This window comes from Lepidochelys olivacea (genome assembly GCF_965140295.1).
Source record: "Lepidochelys olivacea isolate rLepOli2 genome assembly, chromosome: 27".
NCBI classification, from domain to species: domain Eukaryota; kingdom Metazoa; phylum Chordata; order Testudines; family Cheloniidae; genus Lepidochelys; species Lepidochelys olivacea.
In genome coordinates, this window is record NC_140437.1 from 14,641,726 (window position 1) to 14,665,213 (window position 23,488).

Sequence of the window (23,488 nt, forward strand, 5' to 3'; positions counted from 1 at the left end):
GCTGGGCTGTTCCTTCCTGGGGGGGGTAGAGGGGATTGAGGATGGGGCAGCAGTTGGAAAAGGCCTCTTGCGTGCCTGCTGCCGAGCCTGCACCGGGCACTGGCACTGCGCCCCCCCCCTCCCGGGAAAGGGTCCTGGCAGAGGGTCTGGAAGCCAGGGGTTCCCTGGCACTTTGGTCCTGGGCTTCTCACTGCAGGGGGTGCTGGTGGAGCACAGACTGCGGAGATCTCGGGCCCCACGCTCCCAGCCTCGCAGCAGGAGGCACTCTGGGGACTGGTGCCGTAGGGCTGGGGGAGGGTCTCCCAGTGGGAGGCGCTGGGCGGGAGACCCCAGCCTTTCCCGCATGAGTCTCTGGCTGGCTAGCTGCTCTGTTCTGTCCGCCCACGGTTCCATTGGTTCACGGTGCGCCCCATTCTTCTAGACGAGCCGACGAGCCCCAGTATCGACCTGAAGGCAAAGCACATCCCCGCCTCCTCCGTCGTCTCCAGTGCCATGAACTCAGCCCCCTCGATCACCGGCAGCCCCTCCTCACCCGCCTTCACCTTCGCCATCAGCCGCCATTACTCCCAGGACTGCAGTAAGTACCCACCCCTCCCGCTGGGGCAGGGGCACCCTCGGGGGCAGCAGCTGATCAGGGCCTGAGAAACGCAGGAGTCCATGCTGCTGGGCTCCTGCCCGGGTACCAGGGTGTAGAGCGGCCTGTGTCTTGAGCACCCAGGAGCCAGAGTGCAGAACAAGAGAGAAGTAGGGAACGGCCCCGACTTCCGGGGGGGACGTCATGAGGAGTCGGCGGAGGAAACCCGGGAAGGGAAATGCAGGGTGAACATGGGGGGGAACCCTCAGGGTCCTGCTGGGCCGTGGTCCTGCCTCTCCAGGGAAGGTGATGGGATCCCTGTCGCTTATATCCTGGGAAATGAGGTGTATGCAAAGCATCTGACAGCCTGCTGTAGGGGATGATCCTGGCCCCGCCAAGGGGAGCAGGGCCAGACGAGCCAGGTAGGAAAGGGCCTTGGCCTGATGGGAGGAAATGAGCTACGTAAATAAAGGAGCTGGGAGTATGTGAGTGCCAGCCATGAGGGGAATTCTCAGGGCTCCGGTAAATCGCTCCCTGGAGGAGCCTGCTGCATGTCTGCAGATCACGTGTCCCCTACCATGCCACCGCCCCCGGGGTCCTGCCCCTGCATCCCGACTGCACCACCTCCCGACAGGAAACTGGACCCGGGGGGCTTCCCTAAACAATGATCAGCCAGCTTCAGTGGCCCTCAGCGTCAAACAGCGCTGCTCCATTGGTTTACCTGGAGTGACTCCGGGTTGATGCCCGTGTGGGTGAGAGGAAGCTCAGGCCCTAAGTGCGTTCATGGACCGTCTGTAAACAGCTGCAGGAGAGCCAGGTTGTACCAGCTCTGGTTCAGCACTCTGTGGCCAGCTCTTCCCCAGGCACCAGCAAGAAGATACAAGAATAAAAATGGCTCTGCTGTGAGAGCTGAGGATCTCTCCCTCGCCCAGCATTGTTAGCCCTGGTGCGCTCTCCACATCCCGGCTCAGCTCCTTACTAACCATCAGCCTTAACCACAAAGCAGGACAGGTGCCCTGCTGGGGTATTCTGATCTGGGGTCCTGCTGCATGCTGGCACACGGCATACGTTGTTTCCCTGTATTCCTGCCTTGCTTGCACGTATTACAGACGGAGAAGCTGATGCACAGAGAGGTTAAAGGACTTGCTTGAAGTCATGCAGCAAAACCCCTGAGCCCTGACTGCCAATCCCCGAACTCTAACCATTAGGCACGTTTCCTCCCAGAGATGGGAATAGAACCCAGGAATCCTGATCCCCAGTCCTTAGTACTGTGACAAGCTAATCCGTTCCCGAGGCTGGTAAAACACCGACTGCCTTGTGAACTGGCTCTTCCCGTGTGTACTGATTGCCCTTTTCTCTCTCCTTTCCCTTTCAGGCAGCATCAAAGCCAGTCGCCGATCCTCCTACCTCCTGGCCATAACAACAGAGCGCTCCAAGTCATGTGACGATGGTCTGAACACATTTCGTGACGAGGGGAAGATCCTAAGGTAGGGGTGACCCCTTCCCCACCCCGTTGCGTGCCAGCCAAACAATGGCTTCTTCCCTTTTCAGGGGTAGCCCCATCCTAGCCTCATAGCTGCATATGTCAGGGTGTGATCTCCAGCTGCTGTGCATTAGAGGACAAGAGAATTCAGGGCCTCCTGAAAGTGCAACTATTGGCCAATCTTGGATTTGATGGGCCGGGAGTGTGATCCATTAGGGCAGGGGGTGGGACACAGAGCTGGTCTGATCCAAGGAAGGCATGAGGCTAGATACTGTGTTTGTGAGCGATCAGTTCTCCACGTGTTACCCCATACCCCGGAATCCTTTGTGCTGTTTCACAACTACTAACTTTCCAAAGTTTACTGTTGTTCTCTGCCTGGCCTAAGGCTTGTCCCTGGGGGGCTGGTGGGTTATAGCTGTGGCCGTGGTCAGTTCACACCCTAGCTGATTTCACAGTAGCATCCCCATGCAGACAAGCCCTAAGCCAGCCTTTGCATTCATGGCCTGAGAGATGTGACAGGGCACTACTGAAAATCAGGCCCTAAGTGACTCTGCCAAGGCCCCGCAGTGAGTAAGTAGCAGAGCTGGGATTAGAACTTGGGACCACGTACCCGTGTTCCTTTCGCTCGGCCACAATGCCCGTCCTGCAGCAGCTCAGCCAAAGCACGGTGTGTGAACGTTGCAAACCAGCCCCTCCATTTGCTGCTGCCCTTGCGGGGGATCATTGCACAACTCACACAGAGTGTGGTTTGCATCTGTGGATCTCAAAGGCCCAATTGCCCGTCCTCCATCAGAACCAGAGCTTGAACCCAGGTCTCCTGAGTCCCAGGCCAGAGCCTTCTCCACAGCCCACAAGGAGCCAGTGACTCCTGCAGCTCCATATTGAAGAGATGCCCCAGCCGCCGCAAGAAGGGGCTGGGGCCAGTGGGGACTGTCCTTGGAACGCCCTTGTGCTCAGGAACGCTTGCCACCTCTCCTGCTCTGTGCTCACGGGCGGCTGCTTTCCTTGCAGGAGGATGCCAAGCCGGGTGCCGAGTCTCCGCATGCTGAGGAGTTTCTTCACAGACGGGGTAGGTGTTCGCAGTGAAGAAGAGGGCAGGGGTTCCATCTGCCACTGTAATGATGCCTGCCAAGGCCGTGCTGGTACCATGCACCCCCAGCCGCTTGGATGCCACCCACTGGGGCCTGGTTTGCGTGAGGGGAGCCAGGGCCTCATGTTGGGTGGCTGCTCTGCCTGAGGCCGCTGGGCATTTCTGCCCTGCCCGCCACTGCTATCCCGAGTCCCTCCTGAGGCTCGGACGGCCTCCGGCTAGCACAGTACAGTCATAACTGTGCTGTTCCAGTCTTGCACCCGGTGCCTCCAGTGGGAAACCACAGGTTTGTGCATTGCCCCCGCACAGCCCCGAGTAATCAGTGAACAACAGTTTGCTCTGATCAGTTTAAGGCCGGCGACGCCAGGGATCAGCTGGTGTAAAACGGGCCAAACAGCACTGATGTCAGTGAGCTCACCTTGCTTCCGCCAGCAGAGGGTTTGGCCCGGTGGGTTCGTTTCATGCTCTGCCTCCTCTAATGCTCAGGGACATGTGCTGGACCATCCGCTGCATTTCCCTGCACTTGCAGAGCCGTTCACTCCAGCGCACGTCAGTTCCGCTCCAACATTGACGCCCGCTCTGCACTGGGGTAAATGAGGCCTTTGAAGTGTAGGGCAGTGGGGCACCTGCTGCCCCACAGGCTCACGATTGCACCAGTGGGAGCTGCGCGGCCTTATCTTGACTGGGATTTCAGCCCTCAGGTTTGGCTCATTGGTTTCAACCCCTCATGCAGACACAACTTAACCCAGCACAGCGTGACTTGCATCAGCGCCAGCCTGATTTCAAGCCAGAGTGAGTCAGTTTTGCTGCCCCTGTGGAAACTCTGTCTACATGAGGGATTTGCGCTGAAGCGGTTGAAATCCTGGTGGGGACAAAGCCTGAGAGTTGCCTGGTGTTATCACAGTGCTGGGCCTGATCGAGCTGGGAGGCCTGGCTTTCCTCTCCCCAGTGGGAAGCCACTGCCTGTAATGCCCCATGGTGAGAGTGAGAGGGGTAGCGTGCCAGAGCTGGAGAGGTTCCTCCCCCAGCACCATGCGTGCCTGTCTGCCTCTGGACTGCCAGGGCGCGAGTGCAGTACCCGTGAGGGCCGTACACCCATCTCTCCCTTCTCCTCTCCCCCTGCAGTCTCTGGACAGCCTCGGAATGTCTGAAGACACACGATCAAAGAGGCACTCGACCTCCGACCTCTCGGACGTGACTTTCAGCGACGTGAGGAAAGAGGGCTGGCTCCACTACAAACAGATCCTCACCAAAAAGGGGAAGGTACGTGTCCGCTGTACAGGAACCCCAGGCCAGGGGGGAAGTGCTGGGTGGGCTTGTATGGAAGAGAAAAACCCCTCTTTGGAGATGTTTGTGTGATGTGTCATGTGATCCCTTTCTCGTCTTGAGGATCTCAAAGCACTTAACAAACATGAATGAACCGAGCCTCAGAACACCCTGATATTGTTACTGGAAACTGAGGCACCAAATGGCAAAGTGATTGGCGAGCGTCACGCAGGGAGTCAGCAGCAGAGTTGGGAATAGAACCCAGGAGTCTTGCCTCCCAGTAGCCCATGCTCTAACCACTAGGCCATACCCCCTCACACATCTGGAATAGAACCCAGGCATCCTGCCTTCCAGAGGGTCCCGTGAAACTGTCCCTTCTGCCAAGCACCCTGTCGGCCCGTGTGCTAGCCCAGGAGTGGGAGGAGAACAGCCACTGGAATTTAACCTGGCAGAGGAAGTCTCATACCTACAAACGATGCCCCATATGTGTGGGGCGTGCTGGCCAGTCACAGGATTGACCTTGGGCATACGCAGGGATCTCTGGCCAATCAGATTCCATTGATGGCACATGTAGGAACTCTGGACAATCAGGGGCCTGCCCTCAAGAAAGGAGCCCGTTTCTTCTGGCAAGGGGCACTTGGCCTGTGGAGGGTTGTGCCAGGAGGTGGGGGCAGCTTGGGGGGGGGGGCTGGCCAGTGAGAGGAAGGCAGTGGTTTCCAGTGGCCGCACTTCTGCCCCTGCCAGTCACCCCAGTGCCAGTACCCTGCAGACACCAGGCATCGGTGCCGTGCAGTGATCACACCCGGCCAGGTCCACAGACATGCTCAGGGCTGTGGTGGTGGGTCGGATGAGAGACAGCAGGGCTGGGATGGGGTGGGTGGGTGCCCGGAGGAGGGACCTGCGGGGGGAAGCCAAAGGAAACTGGACTTGTGTGTGTAGGTGGCCCTGGGGGAGACCCAAAGGAGGGTGGGGCTACCGGACCACCCCAGAGATGCAGCCAGCGAGTGCCCGCTGTCAGAACCGCAGGGACTAAAAGGGAGAGGAACCATCCTGCTGCCTCCAAGCATCCTTGAGGGCACAGGGAATCCTGGCCCTTCTGAGTCAGACGGCTGCTGGATGAGCAGCTCTGTGGGGTCTCCTGGGGATGAGGCTGGAGTGGGGGACGGGAGCCGGGCTTGGGAGCAACCTGTAAGTGAAAGGGTTTGAATGGAGGCCTTCCCCTATCGCCACCCAAGAGGGGTTCAGTTCCCAGGGCAGAGGGTCAGTGTGAGTGGATTGAGAGGGAAACACCGGGAGTAGATCATGCCTCGGAGGGCTAGGTTCATGGGGTCATAGGGTGGATCCAGGTCGGTGTGAGTGGGTTTGATCCTCTGATTGGGGAAAATGATTTCCCTCGTTACAATCAAAGCCAGAAGGGGAGAGAAGGGGTCAGCGTTCACTGTTGGAGCCCCTGGTGTCAGTCCTGGGGTGGGCTTTGCTGTGATTACAATGGAGTGATTGCTACCAGAAGGCAGCGGGGGTCCTTCTCTCTGGGCCCCCGGGTGAAATCCATAGGTCAGAGCTGAAAGGAACATGTTGGAAACGGGGGCTACACACTTTCAGTGTCTCTGCTTTGTGGGGATCTGCCAACTGCCTGGCCGAATGCACAGATGGGGCGTGATCTGCCCTGGTCGAATTTTGCCAGCAGTGCCTGTGGTCTGTGTCAGGGTTGAAGCTGGGCAGCAGCATCTTGGGTGGCATTTCCTGGGCAGAGGCTCTGGACCTGGATTGAGGCTGGGGGGCTTTGCCCCAAGTCCCTACATGGCAGCTGGGTGTGCACGCCCAGGTCGCATTGCCGTGGGCAGAGCCAGCCCTGGGCCTAGGCTTTCCCTTTGTCTAGGCTGCGTGGCAGTGCCTTGAACCGGTGCTCATGTCAATGCCAGGTGGTGCCACCCCATTTCACGGCAGGCGGCAGTACCCGGGGGTCTAGCCAAAGAGGAGACCGGCTCTCTCCCAGCCAGCGCTCATTGCCCGGTCCTCTCTCCCTGCAGAAAGTTGGTGGGGGCATCCGGCAGTGGAAGCGCGTCTTCGCCGTTCTCCGCGCACACTCACTTTACCTGTGCAAGGACAGGCGGGAGGCCGTGACCTACACGCCGCCCCAAGGTGAGGAGGAGCAGCCGATCAGCATCCGAGCGTGCCTGGTGGACATTTCCTACAGCGAGACCAAGAGGAAGCACGTCTTCCGGCTGACGACCGCTGACTTCTGTGAATATCTCTTTCAGGCAGAGGATCGGGACGACATGCTGGCCTGGATCAAAGTCGTCAGGGAGAACAGCAAGGCCGAGGGCGAGGTGAGAGCCAGCATGGGGCTCCTGGCTCCCTCCAGGCCCCTGGCTCTCCGCAGACGCCCCGGCACTAACCACTTTGGTTCTCTCCAGCTGTTTGCCTTCTGCTCCTCCTTTTAGGGCAGGGCTGGTACAAGCGTGGCCAGTGGAGATGGCCCGCAGTTGCCCGCTTCTGGTTGGAGGACCAGCTCATAGGGACTCAAAGTCCCAGCATGCCATGCTGGTGGACTGGGACTCCAAGTCCCAGCATGCCATGCTCTGCTTTGCCCTGATGGGTACACTGGGACTCCAAATCCCAGCATGCCATGCTTCTCCACCCCAGCTGACTGGTCTCTACTGCATGCTGGGAATTGTAGTCTGCTGGAGCGTCACCACTCCCTCAAAGAGGAGACTGGGTCAGCCTCCTTCATCTCATGCTGTTGGGCACAGTCTGGGGGCGCTGTATGTGGCAGGTGCATCTCCATTCCCAGCATCCCTCTGCTCCCTCCCCCAATCCAGGGAGTGTGCCCCCTTCCTTACTTTGTACAAAGTCATTTCTCCCGGGGCCTGTCATCCTGCAGGGACTGATGAGAGGAGGGCTCAGGAGAGGACAGAGCCAGGGTGAGTGGCCGCCCTGGGGTGCGGGTGAGAGCACCGCTCTCCAGCCCCCTCTTTTCAGTCAAGAGCTGGAGAGGCCAGGCCAGGCAGTTGGCTGACAGCTCCCTGTGGGTCAGTCCTGGTGAGATCCCTTCCCTGGCGCTAAGCTATCCCTGCAGTGCCCTGGTCCTACACGCGTCCTGAGCAGCTGGCTCATGTGTTCGTTAGCTTATGACGACCCCTGCTGGTCTGCAGAGGGATAATTATCTGAGTTTCCAGGGATCCCAGGTATGAACTTCCCTCTACAGAGGCCTTGCTATGTAATGCAGCCACCTCTTCCAGTGCTGTGGCCGCCATGCCCTCTGAGCAGCTGGGAGCCCCAGGAGAGCTCCTCTTCCCTCCCCGGGGCGCAGGCGGAAGGCTGGGAGCAGTTTGGGCTATAGGGCAGGAGAAGGGAGACACCTGCTGGTTTGGTGTGGGCTGCACAATCCACCACTTTGGCTTTTGGAAGAAGTTAGCTGGGAGTTTCTTTTAATTGTATGGAGAATTGAGCACAGCTCAGGGGGCGCTACAGGGATGTGAGCTGCCTTAAGATTTGTGCCCAGCTCAGGGCACTACAGGGGTGGGAGCTGCCCTAGATCCGTGCCCAGCTCAGGGCACTATAGGGGTGGGAGCTGCCCTAGATCCGTGCCCAGCTCAGGGCACTATAGGGGTGGGAGCTGCCCTAGATCCGTGCCCAGCTCAGGGCACTATAGGGGTGGGAGCTGCCCTAGATCCGTGCCCAGCTCAGGGCACTAGAGGGGTGGGAGCTGCCCTAGATCCGTGCCCAGCTCAGGGCACTATAGGGGTGGGAGCTGCCCTAGATCCGTGCCCAGCTCAGGCCCCTACAGGGGTGGGAGCTGCCCTAGATCCGTGCCCAGCTCAGGGCACTATAGGGATGGGAGCTGCCCTAGATCCGTGCCCAGCTCAGGGCACTATAGGGATGGGAGCTGCCCTAGATCCGTGCCCAGCTCAGGGCACTATAGGGATGGGAGCTGCCCTAGATCCGTGCCCAGCTCAGGCCCCTACAGGGGTGGGAGCTGCCCTAGATCCGTGCCCAGCTCAGGCCCCTATGAGGTTGGGAGCTACCCTAGATCCGTGCCCAGCTCAGGCCCCTATGAGGTTGGGAGCTGCCCTAGATCCGTGCCCAGCTCAGGCCCCTACAGGGGTGGGAGCTGCCCTAGGTCCATGTCCAGCTCAGGCCCCTACAGGGGTGGGAGCTGCCCTAGGTCCATGTCCAGCTCAGGCCCCTACAGGGGTGGGAGCTGCCCTAGGTCCATGTCCAGCTCAGGGCACTAGAGGGGTGGGAGCTGGCCTAGATCCGTGCCCAGCTCAGGGCACTATAGGGATGGGAGCTGCCCTAGATCCGTGCCCAGCTCAGGCCCCTACAGGGGTGGGAGCTGCCCTAGGTCCGTGCCCAGCTCAGGCCCCTACAGGGGTGGGAGCTGCCCTAGGTCCATGTCCAGCTCAGGCCCCTACAGGGGTGGGAGCTGCCCTAGGTCCATGTCCAGCTCAGGGCACTATAGGGGTGAGAGCTGCCCTAGGTCCATGTCCAGCTCAGGGCACTAGAGGGGTGGGAGCTGCCCTAGATCCGTGCCCAGCTCAGGGCACTAGAGGGGTGGGACCTGCCCTAGATCCGTCCCCAGCTCAGGCTGCCTTACGGGGGCTGAATTTCCGTAGGATTCCCGGAGGATCCTGCCCCACATGGAACATGTGGTAGTTCTCCTCTCCCCAGGCGTTGGCCAGCTCTGTGTTCTCACTGGCAGGACATAGCAATGGTGGAGCTCCTGGGGTTCAGAGGCCTGCCCCACAGGCCAGCCCCCCATGCAGAGTCAGTGGGGAGGCTGTGATGAAGCCGGGGATCTCCAGGCAGTAGGACGGGGAGTGGTGAGGGGCACCTCCCGTGCTCTCGCCAAGCTGTCCGACCCCAGAGAGCCAGGTGCTAGCCCCAGGAGAGTGATACAGTGGTGCAGGGGGGCGCCCAGGGAATGATGCTGGTTTCCCCAGAAACCCGGCCCCCGGCTGACCAGAGTTACGTGGGGCGCAGCTTCATAAGCCCCACTGTCCAATTTAATTTAATTGGGGATTGGTCCTGCTTTGAGCAGGGGGTTGGTCTAGATGACCTCCTGAGGTCCCTTCCAACCCTGATATTCTATGATTCTAACCAGCCGCCTTTGGGGAGCCTGATCTCTGGGAACCCCTGGAGCCTTCCCAAGCCAGGGAAGAGAGCAAAGGGCCATCTGCAGGGGATTGCTACGCTGGGCATCCCAGGAACTGCAGCCTGGGAGTGTGCGCCTGGCCCCGGGGGGCTGGTGGTGCCCCTTGGGCTGAGGTTTCGGTACCGACGGGGATCTCTCTGCCTGTGCCTGGTACAGCGCTCCCAGCCAGGCCTGTATTCCGGGGCTATGGCCCTGGTGCTTTTGGTCCTGCCTGGTCCCAGCTGGTTCAGGGGAGGCTGTGGGCCTCTCTCCTGCTGTGCCAATCCTCCAGCATGCCAGTGCAAGGACCAGTGAGCTCCCCAGCCCCCCGCACGAACCCCTCGCCCCATCGGCCTTGCTGGGAAGGGGCTCGGCTGATGGAAGAGTCGGCACTCGCTTGGGCTCTGGTGCCAGACATGATGCTTACGCTCTCTCCTCCCTCTTGTCTTTGTGCCGCTGCAGGACCCCGGGTTTGCAAGCCAAGCGCTTATCAACAAGAAGCTAAATGACTACCGGAAAGTGAGGTAAGGGCTCTGTGCCCCTGCTGCCTAGCTGCTGGGGGGAGCATTCCCCAGTGGTTAGGGCGCTAGCCTGCGACGTGGGAGACCTGGGTTCAGTTCCCTGCTCTGCCACAGACGCCCTGCGTGGCCTTGGGCATGTCACTTAGCCTCTGTCCAAGGGGCTGATCACCTGGGAGGGTCGATACCTTAGAGACTGGGGCCAGAGAAGTGCTATGGACAGACAGCTCGCAAACCTTCCGGGGTGGGAGTGGTTACACTGGGGGTGACTATCTGGAGGATTCTGTGTGGTTCGAGAGACAGGACTCCTGGGTTCTCTGGGGCAAGTCACTCCACACTCTGTGCCTGTAAAATGAGGTTCATGATACTGACGTGGGTCCTTAAAACACTTTGGGCCCTCGGAGGAGAGGCGTGGTGTGTCCGTGCCCGCACCCAGGCCCGGCCTGTCCAGAGAAGGGAATTTGTCCTGAGCGATGGAGAGAACTGGCTGCCGTCCCTAGTGGCGCAGCACTTCAGCCGGGTTTGTGTCAGAAAATTGCTGAATTCAACCAAACCAGTGTGAAGCGCCGGGTGAATCCGGTTTGAGTGCATCTTTGCCAGGGGTTTACACGGGTGCAGCTAGATCGACTTGAACCCGAGTTGGGTTCAACGGGTGGGACTTTTCAGTAGGGACCACGGCTTGGAAGAGCTGGGGATCCTGCTGGGGGGTTGGGGGGGACTGCCATTAGCTGGGGATCTCCAAGTGGCCCTGTGGCTGGGACAGAGAGGGCCAAGCCAGGAACAGGGAGAACCTGCATTGCTCAGATGCCCCTGTAACGTTTGGGCAGCAGAGGGGTCTTGCCCTTGCTGGGCTGGGTGTGCCCAGGAAGGGGGAGCCCACTGCAGTGTGAAGCACTGTGGGCAAGTGGTAGAGTTAATTTGCATAGCTACTCCCAGGATGCCTTGCACTGCAGTTTTGCCACCAAAGCCTGCCCCCCCTGTGCAGGGTGGCTGTGATCCAGGGTGTGCTCGGTGCGAGGGTGGGGGTGAGGGGCTAGGAGGCCGGGGGCCAAGAGGAGAGGTTGCTGGGCATGCGAGGCTGAGCTCCCCCATCTGCTCTCTCTGCAGCCCCTCTGGAATGAAACCAGACTCTTCCCCCAAGGGCTCGCGCGGGCTGGGGATCAAGGCTGAGTTCCTGAAGCAGACGGGGACGAGCGCCCCCCGCTCCCCGAGGCAGGACACGGCCGTGACTAAAGGTACACCCAGACGCCGGCGTGGGGGGCAGCGCGCGTGGCTGCCCAGGGCAGTGCATGTGTCTGCATTGTGGGGCTGGGCCCTGTGGGGTGATGGGGATGTGTGGGGTGTGTGAGATTGTGGATCAACATGGACGTGCAGCCGTTAGGGGACCCGGTCAGACAACCCGGATTCAAGCGCCAGCGACTTGCAGCTGATCCGCGGCGCTGCTTCTGCTTCGCCACGTCCGACCAGCCTGCTGCCCGCAGCATGGCCCAGTGCTCAGCTGAGATCAGCTCTGGGCCGAAGAACTGCCAGGGGGAGCTGAGCCCCAGCCAGAGCGAGGTGATGCTGGGGGCAGGGGGCCGTGCTCGGAAGAGCTCATGGACACGGTCGTCTCTGTGGGTTGAAGCTACGCTCTCCCGCGACTGGTCCATTGTCCAGGCGTCCTCCTGGATTCCTCGTAGCAGCATCTGCGAGTGACGAATTCTGCCGTCTCCGCTTGGCTAGGAACCTCCACCCAGCCTGGCGGACGAAGACCTGGCCTCAGTTTCCCCTGCATTTGTCGCCTCGCAGCTGGATCACAGCAGTGTGATAGACGTGGGCGGGAAGCAGTCAGCATTTGGCCACGCTGGCTGCCGGCACAGAACGCCGCGGGATGTCTCCTAGGCACTGCAGGCTACCTAGAGCATTTCGCGCTTGTCCTCCACTCCGTCCACAGGCTTCCCCGTGGCCTGGGCCCAGGGGAGCGACACGACGGTCTGAAGCTCCAGGACAAAGATCTCTGCTCCTCGGGCCAGGCGCAACCTGCTGCAGGGACCCGCTTGGCTGTGGGGCAGACGGTGCTTTCTCGGAGCTGGCCCGAGGCGGGGCAAAGAGCTCCCCGGGAGCTAAGGACAGTCGTAAACCTCGCCGCTTTCACCTCCCAGTGCGTTTCTGGGACCTGCCTCCTCCAACCTAGACCCAGAGCAACGGGTCTAATTGTATTACCGCCCCGCCAACCCAAACGCCCTCCAGAAACCACGCTCCGCTGCACACGCGCCTCCCTCGGGAAGCACACACCACGCGTGCAGACGTCCGCTCAGTGCAGGATCCTGCGGGGCGAGATCCCGGCTGGCGGGTGTGTGTGTGAGGTTGTGTTGGGGGTTGAAAGGCGGCGAGGCTGGCGGGGGGAGTCATGGGCCCTGTGGCGTGGGGGCGGTTGGGGGTCTTTATTCCCTTGGGTCTCACTTTTTGGACACTAACACGGAGTTTGATTCTAGATGACGGTGCCCCCCAGAAAGCCCCTTGGGGCATCAACATCATGAAAAAGAACAAGAAACCTGCTCCACGGGCCTTCGGCGTGAGGCTGGAGGACTGTCAGCCCGCCCCAGCCAACAAGGTAGGTCCCAGCCTGCCTCTGCCCGCTCTGAGCCCCCCCCACCCCGTGCACGGTTCTGACTGCTCTGAGCCCCCCCCCCGGGTGAACGAGGGCATGGCACTGCCCGCTCTGGCCCCCTCCAGGCAGAATGAGGGCACAGCTCTGCCTGCTCTGACCCCCCCCCCGGGCAGAATGAGGGCATGGCACTGCCCGCTCTGAGCCCCCCCCTTCCTTAACATCTGGGATCTGCTGTTCCAGCTGTGCCCATCTGTGCCCCCCCCCCGCCCTGCACACACTGAACAGCAGACCCTCCCTGTGGTCTCAGCTCCTTCAGGCTGTGTCTATTCCCTGCAGAACATCCCGCTGATTGTGGAGGCCTGCTGCAAGGTGGTGGAGGACAAGGGCCTGGAGTACATGGGCATCTACCGCGTCCCCGGGAACAACGCCGTGGTGTCCAGCCTGCAGGAGCAGCTCAACAAGGGAAGCACCGAGATCAACCTGCAGGACGAGGTGCGGAGCCGCCCTCGGCCAAACTCCCGTGTGCCGCCCCCAGAGCAGCGGGGCTCAACAGCGCCAGTCGCTCAGGATTGGCCCGGCTGCCAGGACGGAGGGGAGGGCAGGCCAAATCTGAGCGAGCAACGTTGGGACCTGCCGAGCGGGGCCCCAGCACCCCTCGTGTCTGACCCGGCTGCCCGAGGCTGCCAGGTTTGCCTGTAGGCAGAGCAGCCCCTGGGCGAGAGCCTGGCGTGGCCCCAGCCCCGGCGTCCCAGTGCTACAAACCAACAGGCTGCAGCTGCCCGCTGATGTTAAATTGTGCAGAGCAGCAGCGACCCCTACTGGCCAGGCCGGGCAGTCCCGGTAACTCTGGGCTGTAATAACACCCAGCACGCACAGAGCAGGGGTCGTCTCCCAAGCGCCCTGGGGGGCAGGAATGGGAATTAACTGGGGGTGTGTGTGTGTGTGGGGCAGGGACATGCTTTGCCTCGCATCTTCCTGTTAGCTCCTTTTCCAAGGGGGGGCGGTTACACTCGTGGGCTGCGCCCGCTGATGGGTACCCCTGCCACTTACGCCCGCTTCCGGCCCGGCTCGCCCTCTCCGCATCCCTCTCCAGGGCGGGCATTGCTAGTAGTTGCTCTCGCATGAAGTGGAAGAGGGGCTGGTTAGCTTGATGCCAGCAGTGAGGCCCCTGTGGTTCTCCCAGGCCCTGGGCTCTGAGGTTCCCCCAGCAGTGACCGGGCTGCCCGCTCTTGGCCTCCCCCCCCCCCCAGGTAGCTTCCCCCCTAAGCACGGCCTCCTCTCCCCACACAGAGGTGGCAGGACCTGAATGTCATCAGCAGTCTGTTGAAATCCTTCTTCCGGAAGCTCCCGGAGCCCCTGTTCACAGACGGTGAGTCCGGGGTATAACCCTACCCCCAGCGCACACAGATCCACAGGTCTCATATGCACGTACACACACACAGCTGAAGGACATACACATGCCGGCAGAGCCAGAGATATGATGAAATTCAATAAGGACAAATGCCAAGTACTCCACTTAGGAAGGAACAATCAGTTGCACACACACAAAATGGGCAATGACTGCCAAGGAAGGAGTACTGCGGAAAGGGATCTGGGGGTCATAGTGGACCACAAGCTAAATATGAGTCAACAGTGTAACACTGTTGCAGAAAAAAGCAAACATCATTCTGGGATGTATTAGCAGGAGTGTTGTAAGCAAGACACGAGAAGTGATTCTTCCCTTCTACTCCGCGCTGATTAGGCCTCAACTGGAGTATTGTGTCCAGTTCTGGGCACCACATCTCAGGAAGGATGTGACAAATTGGAGAGAGTCCAGAGAAGAGCGACAAAAATGAGTAAAGGTCTCGAAAACCTGACCCAGGAGGAAAGATTGAAAAAATTGGGTTTGTTTAGTCTGGAGAAGAGAAGATTGAGAGGGGACATGGTAACAGTTATCCAGTACATACAAGCTTGTTACAAGGAAGAGGGAGAAAAATTGTTCTTAACCACTGAGGATAGGACAAGAAGCAATGGGCTTAAATTACAGCAAGGGAGGTTTAGGTTGGGCATTAGGAAAAACTTCCTACCTGTCAGGGTGGTTCAGCCCTGGAATAAATTGCCCAGGGAGGTTGTGGAATCTCCATCATTGGAGATTTTTAAGAGCAGGTTAGACAAACACCTGTCAGGGATGCTATACTTAGTCCTGCCTTGAGTGCAGGGGACTGGACTAGATGACCTCTCAAGGTCCCTTCCAGTTCTAGGATTCTCTCTCTCTCTCTCACATGCATGCAGAGCCAGAGGACGGACACACACACACACTCCTCAGCCTCTCCTAGGATCAGGATTTGGAGTGCAGCTGGCTCTGGGGTGTGTCTCTGCTGCCCAGTGGTAACCACGTTCCCCTGCAGCCTCTGACTCGCTGCACTGTTGTGACTAAAGCCCGCTTGGAGCCCTCCCCTCACCCACACCTCCCTACTGGACGTGTCCCCCCTCCCCCACCTGTGGCCCTGTGGCCTCGGGACTCCTTCACGGAGGCAGCCCTTGTCCCGCTGGTGCCCCAGGGGTGAGCCCATGTGTGTCGGCTGCACTGGGGGGATGGCTCTGTGACCCCGTCATTGGCACATTGCTCCGCTCGCTGCCTGGCGATCTGCCCTGGGAACCCCTGTGTCCATGCAGCAGCCCCCAGAGCCCCGTAGATATAGACTGCCCCCCTTCATCCGCTGTCTCTGCATTACCCATGTGCCCTGTGCTGCCAGCAATCCCTGAGCACCACGATCCATCTGTCTGCTCAGAGCCTTCTGGGTACGTTACTAGGGGGAGGGATAGCTCAGTGGTTTGAGCATTGGCCTGCTAAACCCAGGGTTGTGAGTTCAATCCTTGAGGGGGCCGTTTGGGATCTGGGGCAAATATTGGGGATTGGTCCTGCTTTGAGCAGGGGGTTGGACTAGATGACCTCCTGAGGTCCCTTCCAACCCTGATATTCTGATACTGCTGTCACCCAGAGCCCCCTCGCTGCCCCACCTCCTTCTTACCCCTGTGCCCGTGCTCCAGCGTGCCCACCCCTGAATGCTGCCTGTGTCCTGGCCTGATGGCTCCTCTCTTCTCCACCCCTCATCAGCGTCCCTAGCAGTGCACCCGCCTGGGGCTTCACCCCCGGCCCTGGCCCAGCGGGCACTGCCCCGGGGCGCCCCCTCAGGGCTGTGCTTGGCGGTGCCATTGAACCCGGCCTCTCTCTGCGTGTCTGGCTTTCAGATAAGTACAACGACTTCATCGAAGCCAACCGGATCGAAGATGCCAGTGAGAGGTTGAAGACGTTGCGGAAACTGGTACGGCGAGTGGCCAGAGCCTGTCCCATGTGGGGCAGGGCCCTTCCCTCAGGGCTGTCGGTCCCTCCTGGGCATGGGAACCCTCCGCAGGTCCCCCTGCCACAGCCGTCAAGCAAGGGTCACCCTCTGAGCCCCCAAACCTCCTGCCCATGGGCGGGGAGCCGGCGTCACCGCCGTCCCAGGAACAATTCTCCCTCCCTTTCCATCTGTCTGGTAGGCTTGGCCTGTCCAGCGTGGGGGGATCCCAGCCCTGTCCTGAGGCTGGGGGCGTGCAGAGCATCCTGCCTTGCTCCCTCCTCCAGCCTGGAAAAGGGGAGGTGTGTGCAATGGGGGGTAGAGGAAGAATGGATGGGCCGATCCGGAATGAGGAGGGCCCTAGTGAGGAAGGAGTGAGGCTGGGTTGGGGTGGGGGGGTCCCTGTCCCTCTCTGTGGCTGACCAAGTATTCATGCTGCTTCTGTGCCCCCCCAGATCCGGGACCTGCCGGGACAGTACTACGAGACACTCAAGTTCCTGGTGGGGCACCTGAAGACCATCGCGGACCACTCCGAGAAGAACAAGGTACCGTTACCACCACCTGCCCCCCCAGCCAGCCCCCGTGCCCTGCTAGAGAGCCCTGGGCATTAGTGAGCCCGGCCCCAGGGCCGCGGATTCTCTGTGTGCGGGACGCCTGGTGCTCTCCAGGGCCCGAGTGCTCTGTGGTGTATGCCCCAGGTTCCCCAGCAGGGCGTGGACGTGAAAATCTAGAGCCGAGTCCCTGAGCAGTGCTGCGTGTTCTCTGCATTGTACCGAACGGGGACCTGGGGTCTCAGCTGGGATCGCACGCAGGGCAGCCAGCCCCTCTTGCCGCTTGTGCGGCTGCCACAGCACGTCTGTCGTGATCAGAGCGAGTGTGGGTGTGTCTGCCCGAGCTGGGGGTCCCGGCTCCAGGCGTAAATGTGTCCTAAGTAACTTGCCCAAGGTCACCCAGGACGTCTGTGGCAGAGCAGGGGATTGATCTCCCAAGCTCCAGACTAGCGCCCTGTCGGCTGGGATAGCCTCCTTTCCTGGACTGCGAAGCAAAGCTCAAAAGCTAAGTGGAGAGGGAGACACCGTTCTCTAATGGTTAGAGTGGGCAACTGGGAGTCAGGACTCCTGGGTTCTGTCCCTGGCTGTGACAGTGTTGGCCACTGCCTCAGTTTCCCCATCTGTAAGAAGGGGATGATCACCCTAACCCACCGGTGCTGGGAAAGTGACTGTGAGTTCATTAGTTAATTGGCTAATCTGGGTTTGACAAGATCAGGTAGGACGGGTTGCAGCGAGGCCGATGGCAGGACAGGGTGTTTGCCCGCCGTTCCCCCAGGCTGGGGATTGATGTGATTTTTATCACTGGGATCTTCCAGCCCAGGGCCTTGGCATGAGACTGTCCGATCCCAGAGGGGGGCCCACAGGCGCAGGCTGGGCTCAGGCTGCTGACAGCAGGGTGATAGTACCCACCGGGATGGGGTTTCCTGGGACCCAGGAGTGGGGCTGGCTGCCGGGACTGTAACCCCCTGCCCTGTTTGCAGATGGAGCCCCGGAACCTGGCCCTGGTCTTCGGCCCCACGCTGGTCCGGACGTCCGAGGACAACATGACGGACATGGTGACGCACATGCCAGACCGCTACAAAATCGTGGAGACCCTCATCCAGCATGTAAGTGACAGGCGGCCCCTTGCTCAGCCCTGTGCTTTACTGGGCAGGACGGGCCCCCGGTGCCCTGCCCCCACCAGCTCTCCCTAGCGCTTTACTGGGCAGGACAGGCCCCTGGCCCCCAGATCCCCCACCCACCTCATCCCCCTGTGCTTTACTTGTCAGGATGAGCTCCCAGGGCCCTGCTCCCCCTGGGCTGGAGGGGCTCCCGGCGTCCTGCTTCGCCCGCTCTTTGCCCATCTTACCAAGCTGAAGGGAAAAGTCCCTCCTTGGAAGCCGAACATCAGTGGGTCGGGGTTGGACTTTTCTGAATGGTCGGGATCTGCCGTGTTCAGCTCCCAATGCGGTGCAGGGTGTGCAGGGTCAGAGAGGAGGGGGTGGGTGCCCCGGGACTGTGGAACAGGCTGGAGGGGAGGGAGAGGGGGCTTAGGCTGTGGGGCGGACGGGCCTGCAGAGTCAGACTGAGACATGCATTTGGATCTCCGCGCTGGGTGGGGGCGACGTGGGAATGAATCTGGCAGTAGCCGGGCTACCTGGAGCCAGTCACCCCCCCGTTCCTGCCTCTCTTTTCCCCCCCGGAGTGGGCGATGCCGGCCCTGTGCTGCGGGGCGGGGGTTGCGAGGAGGGGCCCGGTGTGGAAAGCCCCAGCGTTGCCATCCTGCTGCGCTCTGACCCTCGTCCCCTCTCCTTGCCCCCACAGTCGGACTGGTTCTTCAGCGACAAGGAGGACAGGGGGGAGAAGGTGAGTCCCAGGCGGGGGGAGCAGGGGGATTGGCTCCCTGGCCGCCGGTGGGCACCTGTCCCAGCCGTGGGAGGGCTGCTCCTCTCTGGGGACAGCCGGTCCCTGAACGCACCCCCTGAGCTCTGCATGCATGGCCCTCGCGAGACCGGCCTGGGAGCAGCCTCTCTCCTGCCCCCTGCTGGAGACCCGGGTGGAGGGGGAGGCCAGCTGGTTCCCTGTGTGTGAACAGCGCCCCGCTCTGCCCAAGGCCGGAACACTGAGCTCCTGGGGACGGACCCCGCCAGGGCGAGCGGCTCCCCCCGAGGGGCTCTGCCCGGCACGGCTGGCGGGGCAGGGGGCTCTCGGCAGAGAGCGTGGAAGGGAGTCGGGGCTGGACCCAGGGGCTGCTCTGCTCACGGCTCTCCCCCGGCTGCCGTTCCAGACCCCTGTGGACGAGAAGGAGGCGCAGTCGGTGCCGAACATCGAGTACCTGCTCCCCAACATCGGGAGGACGGTGGTGCCAGGGGACGCCTCAGGTGAGGGGAAGGCTCCAGTCGTGGGGCCGTCGGGGCTCAGCCGGCAGCACCGGAGGAGGAGTGACCTCGCAGGAGTTACTGGGCCACTGCCCCTGGCCAGGCCAGGGCTCTCCCCATCAGGCACTCCCTGCTGGGCAAGCTGGGGATCCCCCTCCTCCCTGGGCACCCCCAGCATCCCCCTCCCTGGGCATGCCCCTCGCAAGCGGGCTGATGAGCTGCAGGATAGCTGGGGACTTGGGCTCCCACTTGCCCTTAGTGACACAGGAGCTGCCCGTCTAGCAGTGGGCACGAGCCTTCCTGGGCAGGAGGAGGGGCATTTCCTCAGGCCACGCCCACTGCTGAGGATTGGGTGTGATGGGGAGGCTGGCACCCAGGAAAAACAAGGAGCCAATCACTGGCCATGGGCTGGTGACCAACTGCAGTTGGGCTCCCCCTAGTGTTACTGCGGGGAAACGCTGGTCTAGTGTCAGTGAGTTCCCCAGGTCCTCTCCTGCATATACTCCTGATAGCTGCTGTCCCTGAGCCCCCCACGAGGCCCCATCGTGGAACAGTCCAGGTACCAGCCATCAAACCCCAGGGCTGCCCGTTGTTTCCTCACTAGCCAGCCAGCCCCAGCAGCTCTGCCACGGGTCTGGGGGGCAGAACTTGTTTGCCCCCCCTACTGGCTGCCTCTGTCCTGTGCCTGGTCCCTCTCCCCGGCTCGAGCTGCGCGTGCGGAGCGGAGCGGCTTTGAAATGACGTTGATTCTTTATGCTCTTTCCTTAAACGTCTCTCTGCTGTCTTCTTCTCCCTCCTCCTCCTCCTCCTCCAGCGGATCTCCTGGAGCTCTAGAGCGGGTACAGTGCTGCTGCCTGGGTGCATTGCTCACGCACTAATTCCGTCGGGTGAGCGTGAGAGAGTGGGTGCAGGAGGGGAGCCGGAGCCCTGCGCGATCCCCCTGGGAAGAGCGCCCCCTACTCCCACCCCACGGCGCTGGCCGCAGCGCACCTGACCCACATGGCTTTTCTTTCGGCAATGACCCACCTTTCCCATGGGCAGGGGGGCATGCTCCCCCCGGAACCCGTTTTCCCCCTCTGCAAGGTCACGACCCTCAGCTTGGCACCCCCGGTGTGGTTCGTCCCTCTTGCAGTCAGAGGAAGAATGATCTGGACCCCGCCCCCCACATCCACCCGCAGCTTTGGATACATGGGGGGCCCTGCCGCTGACATGCAGTTTGCTCTGTGAGGGAGCACAGGGGAGCGCCGGCCCCTCTGCCACCCTGCCCGCCTGAGAGCACCCAGCAGCGTCGGGTCAGAGGCCTGCTGGTCCTGGTGCCCATGTCCCCGGTGCTTGGCATCAGCCGAGCCGTAGCTGGGTACAGGGGGAGCCCTGCCAGCTGGAATCTGTGAATGCCAGAAGCACGAGCCTGGCCATGTGAGTGGGTGTTGGGGATCCCTCTGGAGTCCGATCAGCTGGTGCCACCCACCCCAGGGTGCTGAGGTCATCAGTGGACCCTTGGGAGACCCTCATCCATCTGCCTGCCCAGGGTGCAGAGACGCCCCTTCATCTCTTGGCCTCTCCCCTCTCTGAGCCTTCCCAGTGGCCATGCAGCGCAGCCCCATCCCGGCTGTGCCCCCGTCCCCCCCAGCCCCACACGACTCCTGCACCACAACCAAGGAGCCCAGGCTGACCTGCCAGCCCCCCGGTTCACAGCTCGCTCTTCCCAGTGGTGGCTAGCTGCAGGTTCGGGGGCTGGGATTCCAGATCCTCCCGGGGCTCAGCATTCCCCTCCTGGCCCCCTCTCTTATAATCACCAGCCGCGAGTCCCATCCCTCCGCCGGGGTGGGGTGTGTCTGGGGGTCATTGTGTTTGTCCTTGTGCTTCTCAGTGTGGTGGAGTGGGGGCTGGCGCGGTGGGTGCATCCTCTCCCCCCCCCCTTAACCTGCTTGCGAGACATTGCAGATTAACACACAGTCCCCCCACGGCCCTCGCCTGTGCATTCCTTGGGGCTCGCCCCTCCTCCAGCCCAGCGAGAGAGCTGAGCTCGGGTTTGGAGCAGGCAGCCCGTGGGCAATATCCTGCCGCGTTGGCCCTTCACTGCGCACGGCCTCGGGTCCCTGGCTGGTGTGAATTGGTGTTGCCCCCTGACTTCAGATGGAGTTTCCACCATCGGGGATCTGCCGGTGGTCCCCCCCACTAAAAATCTCTCTGCTGTAGTATGGGGGGAGGCATTGCCTTGGTGGCTGCTCCCAGCTATAGGAGACCCCCTCTTTAGGGCCAGCGGTAGGAGCTTGTGCCTTTGGCCCTGCAGGCCACGAGTCTGAACCGCCTGGAGCGTCCGTGATAACCATTTGGCCGCAGGGATCGGTGCAAAGGGGGCCCAGTGTAAATCAGGATCAGGCCCCTCTGGGTCTAACCTGAGCTCAGTGAGCATCAGAGGAGAGAGCTCCCACGTGTCACGAGACTGGTTTGCCCTGGGGCGCGTGAGCGCTGCATAATCCTGCCTGGGGCTCCCCGGAACCAGCCTCCGTAGCCCCAGGTGCCAGCGGAGCAGCTCCTCCTGTGTTCTCCCATCGCGCCACTGTCCCTTTCCACCCCGTCCGTCCGTCCTGGGCTTGTGGCTCCATTCCACTAACGCCACTGGCAGGACCCATCCGGCTGCTGGGTGTATGACCGGGGCTCCGGCGACTGGGCCTTTCTCAGCTGGGCGTGGTTCTTTTTTCTCGTTTCCTTTTCTGTACTTTCCCCCCGTGCTGTGATTAACCCCGCGGTCGTGTGAGCGGGGTGCGCGCGGGTCGCACGCGAGTGGACAGAGGGACCCGGAGGTCACTGGACTTCCTGGAAGCTCCTTCTGTGGGATCAGAGATCCCTGGAAAGCTCCCCCCTGAGTCTGGGGCAGCCGCTGCCTGGAGGCGCATGAATCTCCGTGGCTCGGCCGGCTGGAGCTGCGAAATATTGCGGCTGAAATTTTGTTTCTGGTATTGGCAGCGCTGGAACATTTGACAAATTCGCGTCCGTTTTGCCAAATTGTTCGTTTGGAGGGGGAAAAACAAATCTGACAAATCCTTTCGATTTTTCCCTTCCAAATGAATTTTTTCTTCAAAATTTCCTCAAATTTTATTTAAAAAATAAATTCAAACATGTTTAAAAATGGTCAGAAATCGAAAGGTTTGGTCCGGCCTGAAGCCAAGGGCTTTTGGGACTTTTTGCAAAGTGCCCAAAATCCCGCTGTCCTGGCGCCCCTCCCGACAGCTACACCTGGGCCTCGTTAATTTCCCAGCATGGGCGCCCTGCTGCCAGTTGCTGGATCCATTTGGATGCTGATCGTACCATTGATTAGAGCCGCACGTGGAGGGAGAGCTTGGCGAATGCCCTTGAGAAATGTCCCTCTGCTGTGATGCCCGCACGCCCCCTAGCCCCCCCCACGCTAGTAAAGACCTCCCCCGCCCTCCCTAATCCCTGCTCTGTCTTTTGTGTTACAGATTCAACCAATAGCAGCTCTGCCAAATCGAAGGTAAGGACTCCCGTGTGAGGGACGCTCTGGAGTCTGGGGAACTGTGTGCTAAAATCTCCAGCGAAAGGGACAGGAAACCCAGGGTGGAAGATCGGCGTTTTACCAATACATCCTGTTGCTGTAAAAGCACAGAGCAGCTCAGCAGCTAATGCCTCGCGTGGCCCTTCCCACCTCAGTCCTGGGGCCGTGCTGTCCTGTCTTCCGGAGAGCAGCCAGACGGGAGAGCGGGATTGCCAACTCTGCATGAGGGAGGGAGGTCGCGGGGTTTACTTGGGTCTGATGAGGCAGGAGAAAGCTTCAAGGTGACCTTGCAAATCACAGGACAGTGGTAGGGCCCTGGCCTGAGAGTTAAAGACAGCTGATTTCTGTTCCTGGCTCAGCCTGCTTGCTCTCTGCCTCAGTTTCCCCTCTTCCCCCTTGTCTATTTAGATCCTTTAGGGGAGGGAGTGTCTTGGCCAGTTTCTCTGAGCAGATCTGCCCAGTCCGACAGGGCCCTGATCCTGACCAGGGGCTGTGCATGTCTCTTCAGTATCCAGAATTCTAACCTGGTTCACCCCACGTATGTTTCCTGCCGACATGTGACATGGTTCCTAACTGTGTGGGGTTCCTGAGCAAGGCCCCTTCCCATGAGCAGGGCTGGCTTTAGCTCTTCTTAGCTTCTGTCCTGGTGGTTCTGCTGGGTCCATGGGGCTGGTCAGCTCCTGGCTGGGTGGGACATGTAGGAGTGGGAAGGCACATGCAATCCTGTGCCCTGAGAGATGGGCATTGGACCGGGATAGCAGCCTCCATGGCCCCAGAACGCACTGCAGCAATATGGGCCAGCGGCCTCGATTTGTCCCAGAATGCACTGCAGCAATATGGGACAGTGGCTGAAATATTTCCCAGAATGCACCGCAGCAATATGGGCCAGCGGCCTCGAGTTGTCCCAGAATGCACTGCAGCAATATGCGACAGTGGCCTAGATTTCCCCCCCCAGAATGCACCGGGGCATGATGGGATGACACCCTCAATTTTCCCAGAATGCACTGCTGCGGCAGGGCGGCTGTGGCCAGGGCAGCGGCCCACGCGCTCGGTGCGAAGCAGCGCGAGCTGAGCCTGGCTCCGGG

At 60.8% G+C, this 23,488-nt stretch overlaps 1 protein-coding gene across 5 annotated transcripts in view; it reads left to right on the forward strand.

Annotated features, from left to right (window-relative positions):
• Positions 1-23,488, forward strand: part of ARHGAP23 (Rho GTPase activating protein 23) — a gene marked incomplete at its 5' end in the record, with an annotated part of 125,606 nt that overhangs the window by 97,072 nt on the left and 5,046 nt on the right. For all 5 annotated transcript variants that reach the window (XM_084615792.1, XM_084615791.1, XM_084615793.1 and 2 more), the window contains 16 exons: positions 422-577; positions 1,950-2,061; positions 3,069-3,126; positions 4,273-4,410; positions 6,444-6,743; positions 10,013-10,074; positions 11,176-11,303; positions 12,543-12,661; positions 12,995-13,150; positions 13,949-14,027; positions 15,890-15,963; positions 16,434-16,523; positions 17,510-17,635; positions 18,333-18,374; positions 18,796-18,889; positions 22,351-22,382. In XM_084615792.1, the coding sequence (XP_084471918.1) occupies positions 422-577; positions 1,950-2,061; positions 3,069-3,126; positions 4,273-4,410; positions 6,444-6,743; positions 10,013-10,074; positions 11,176-11,303; positions 12,543-12,661; positions 12,995-13,150; positions 13,949-14,027; positions 15,890-15,963; positions 16,434-16,523; positions 17,510-17,635; positions 18,333-18,374; positions 18,796-18,889; positions 22,351-22,382 (1,766 nt within the window). The remainder of the gene's footprint in view (positions 1-421; positions 578-1,949; positions 2,062-3,068; positions 3,127-4,272; positions 4,411-6,443; positions 6,744-10,012; positions 10,075-11,175; positions 11,304-12,542; positions 12,662-12,994; positions 13,151-13,948; positions 14,028-15,889; positions 15,964-16,433; positions 16,524-17,509; positions 17,636-18,332; positions 18,375-18,795; positions 18,890-22,350; positions 22,383-23,488) is intronic.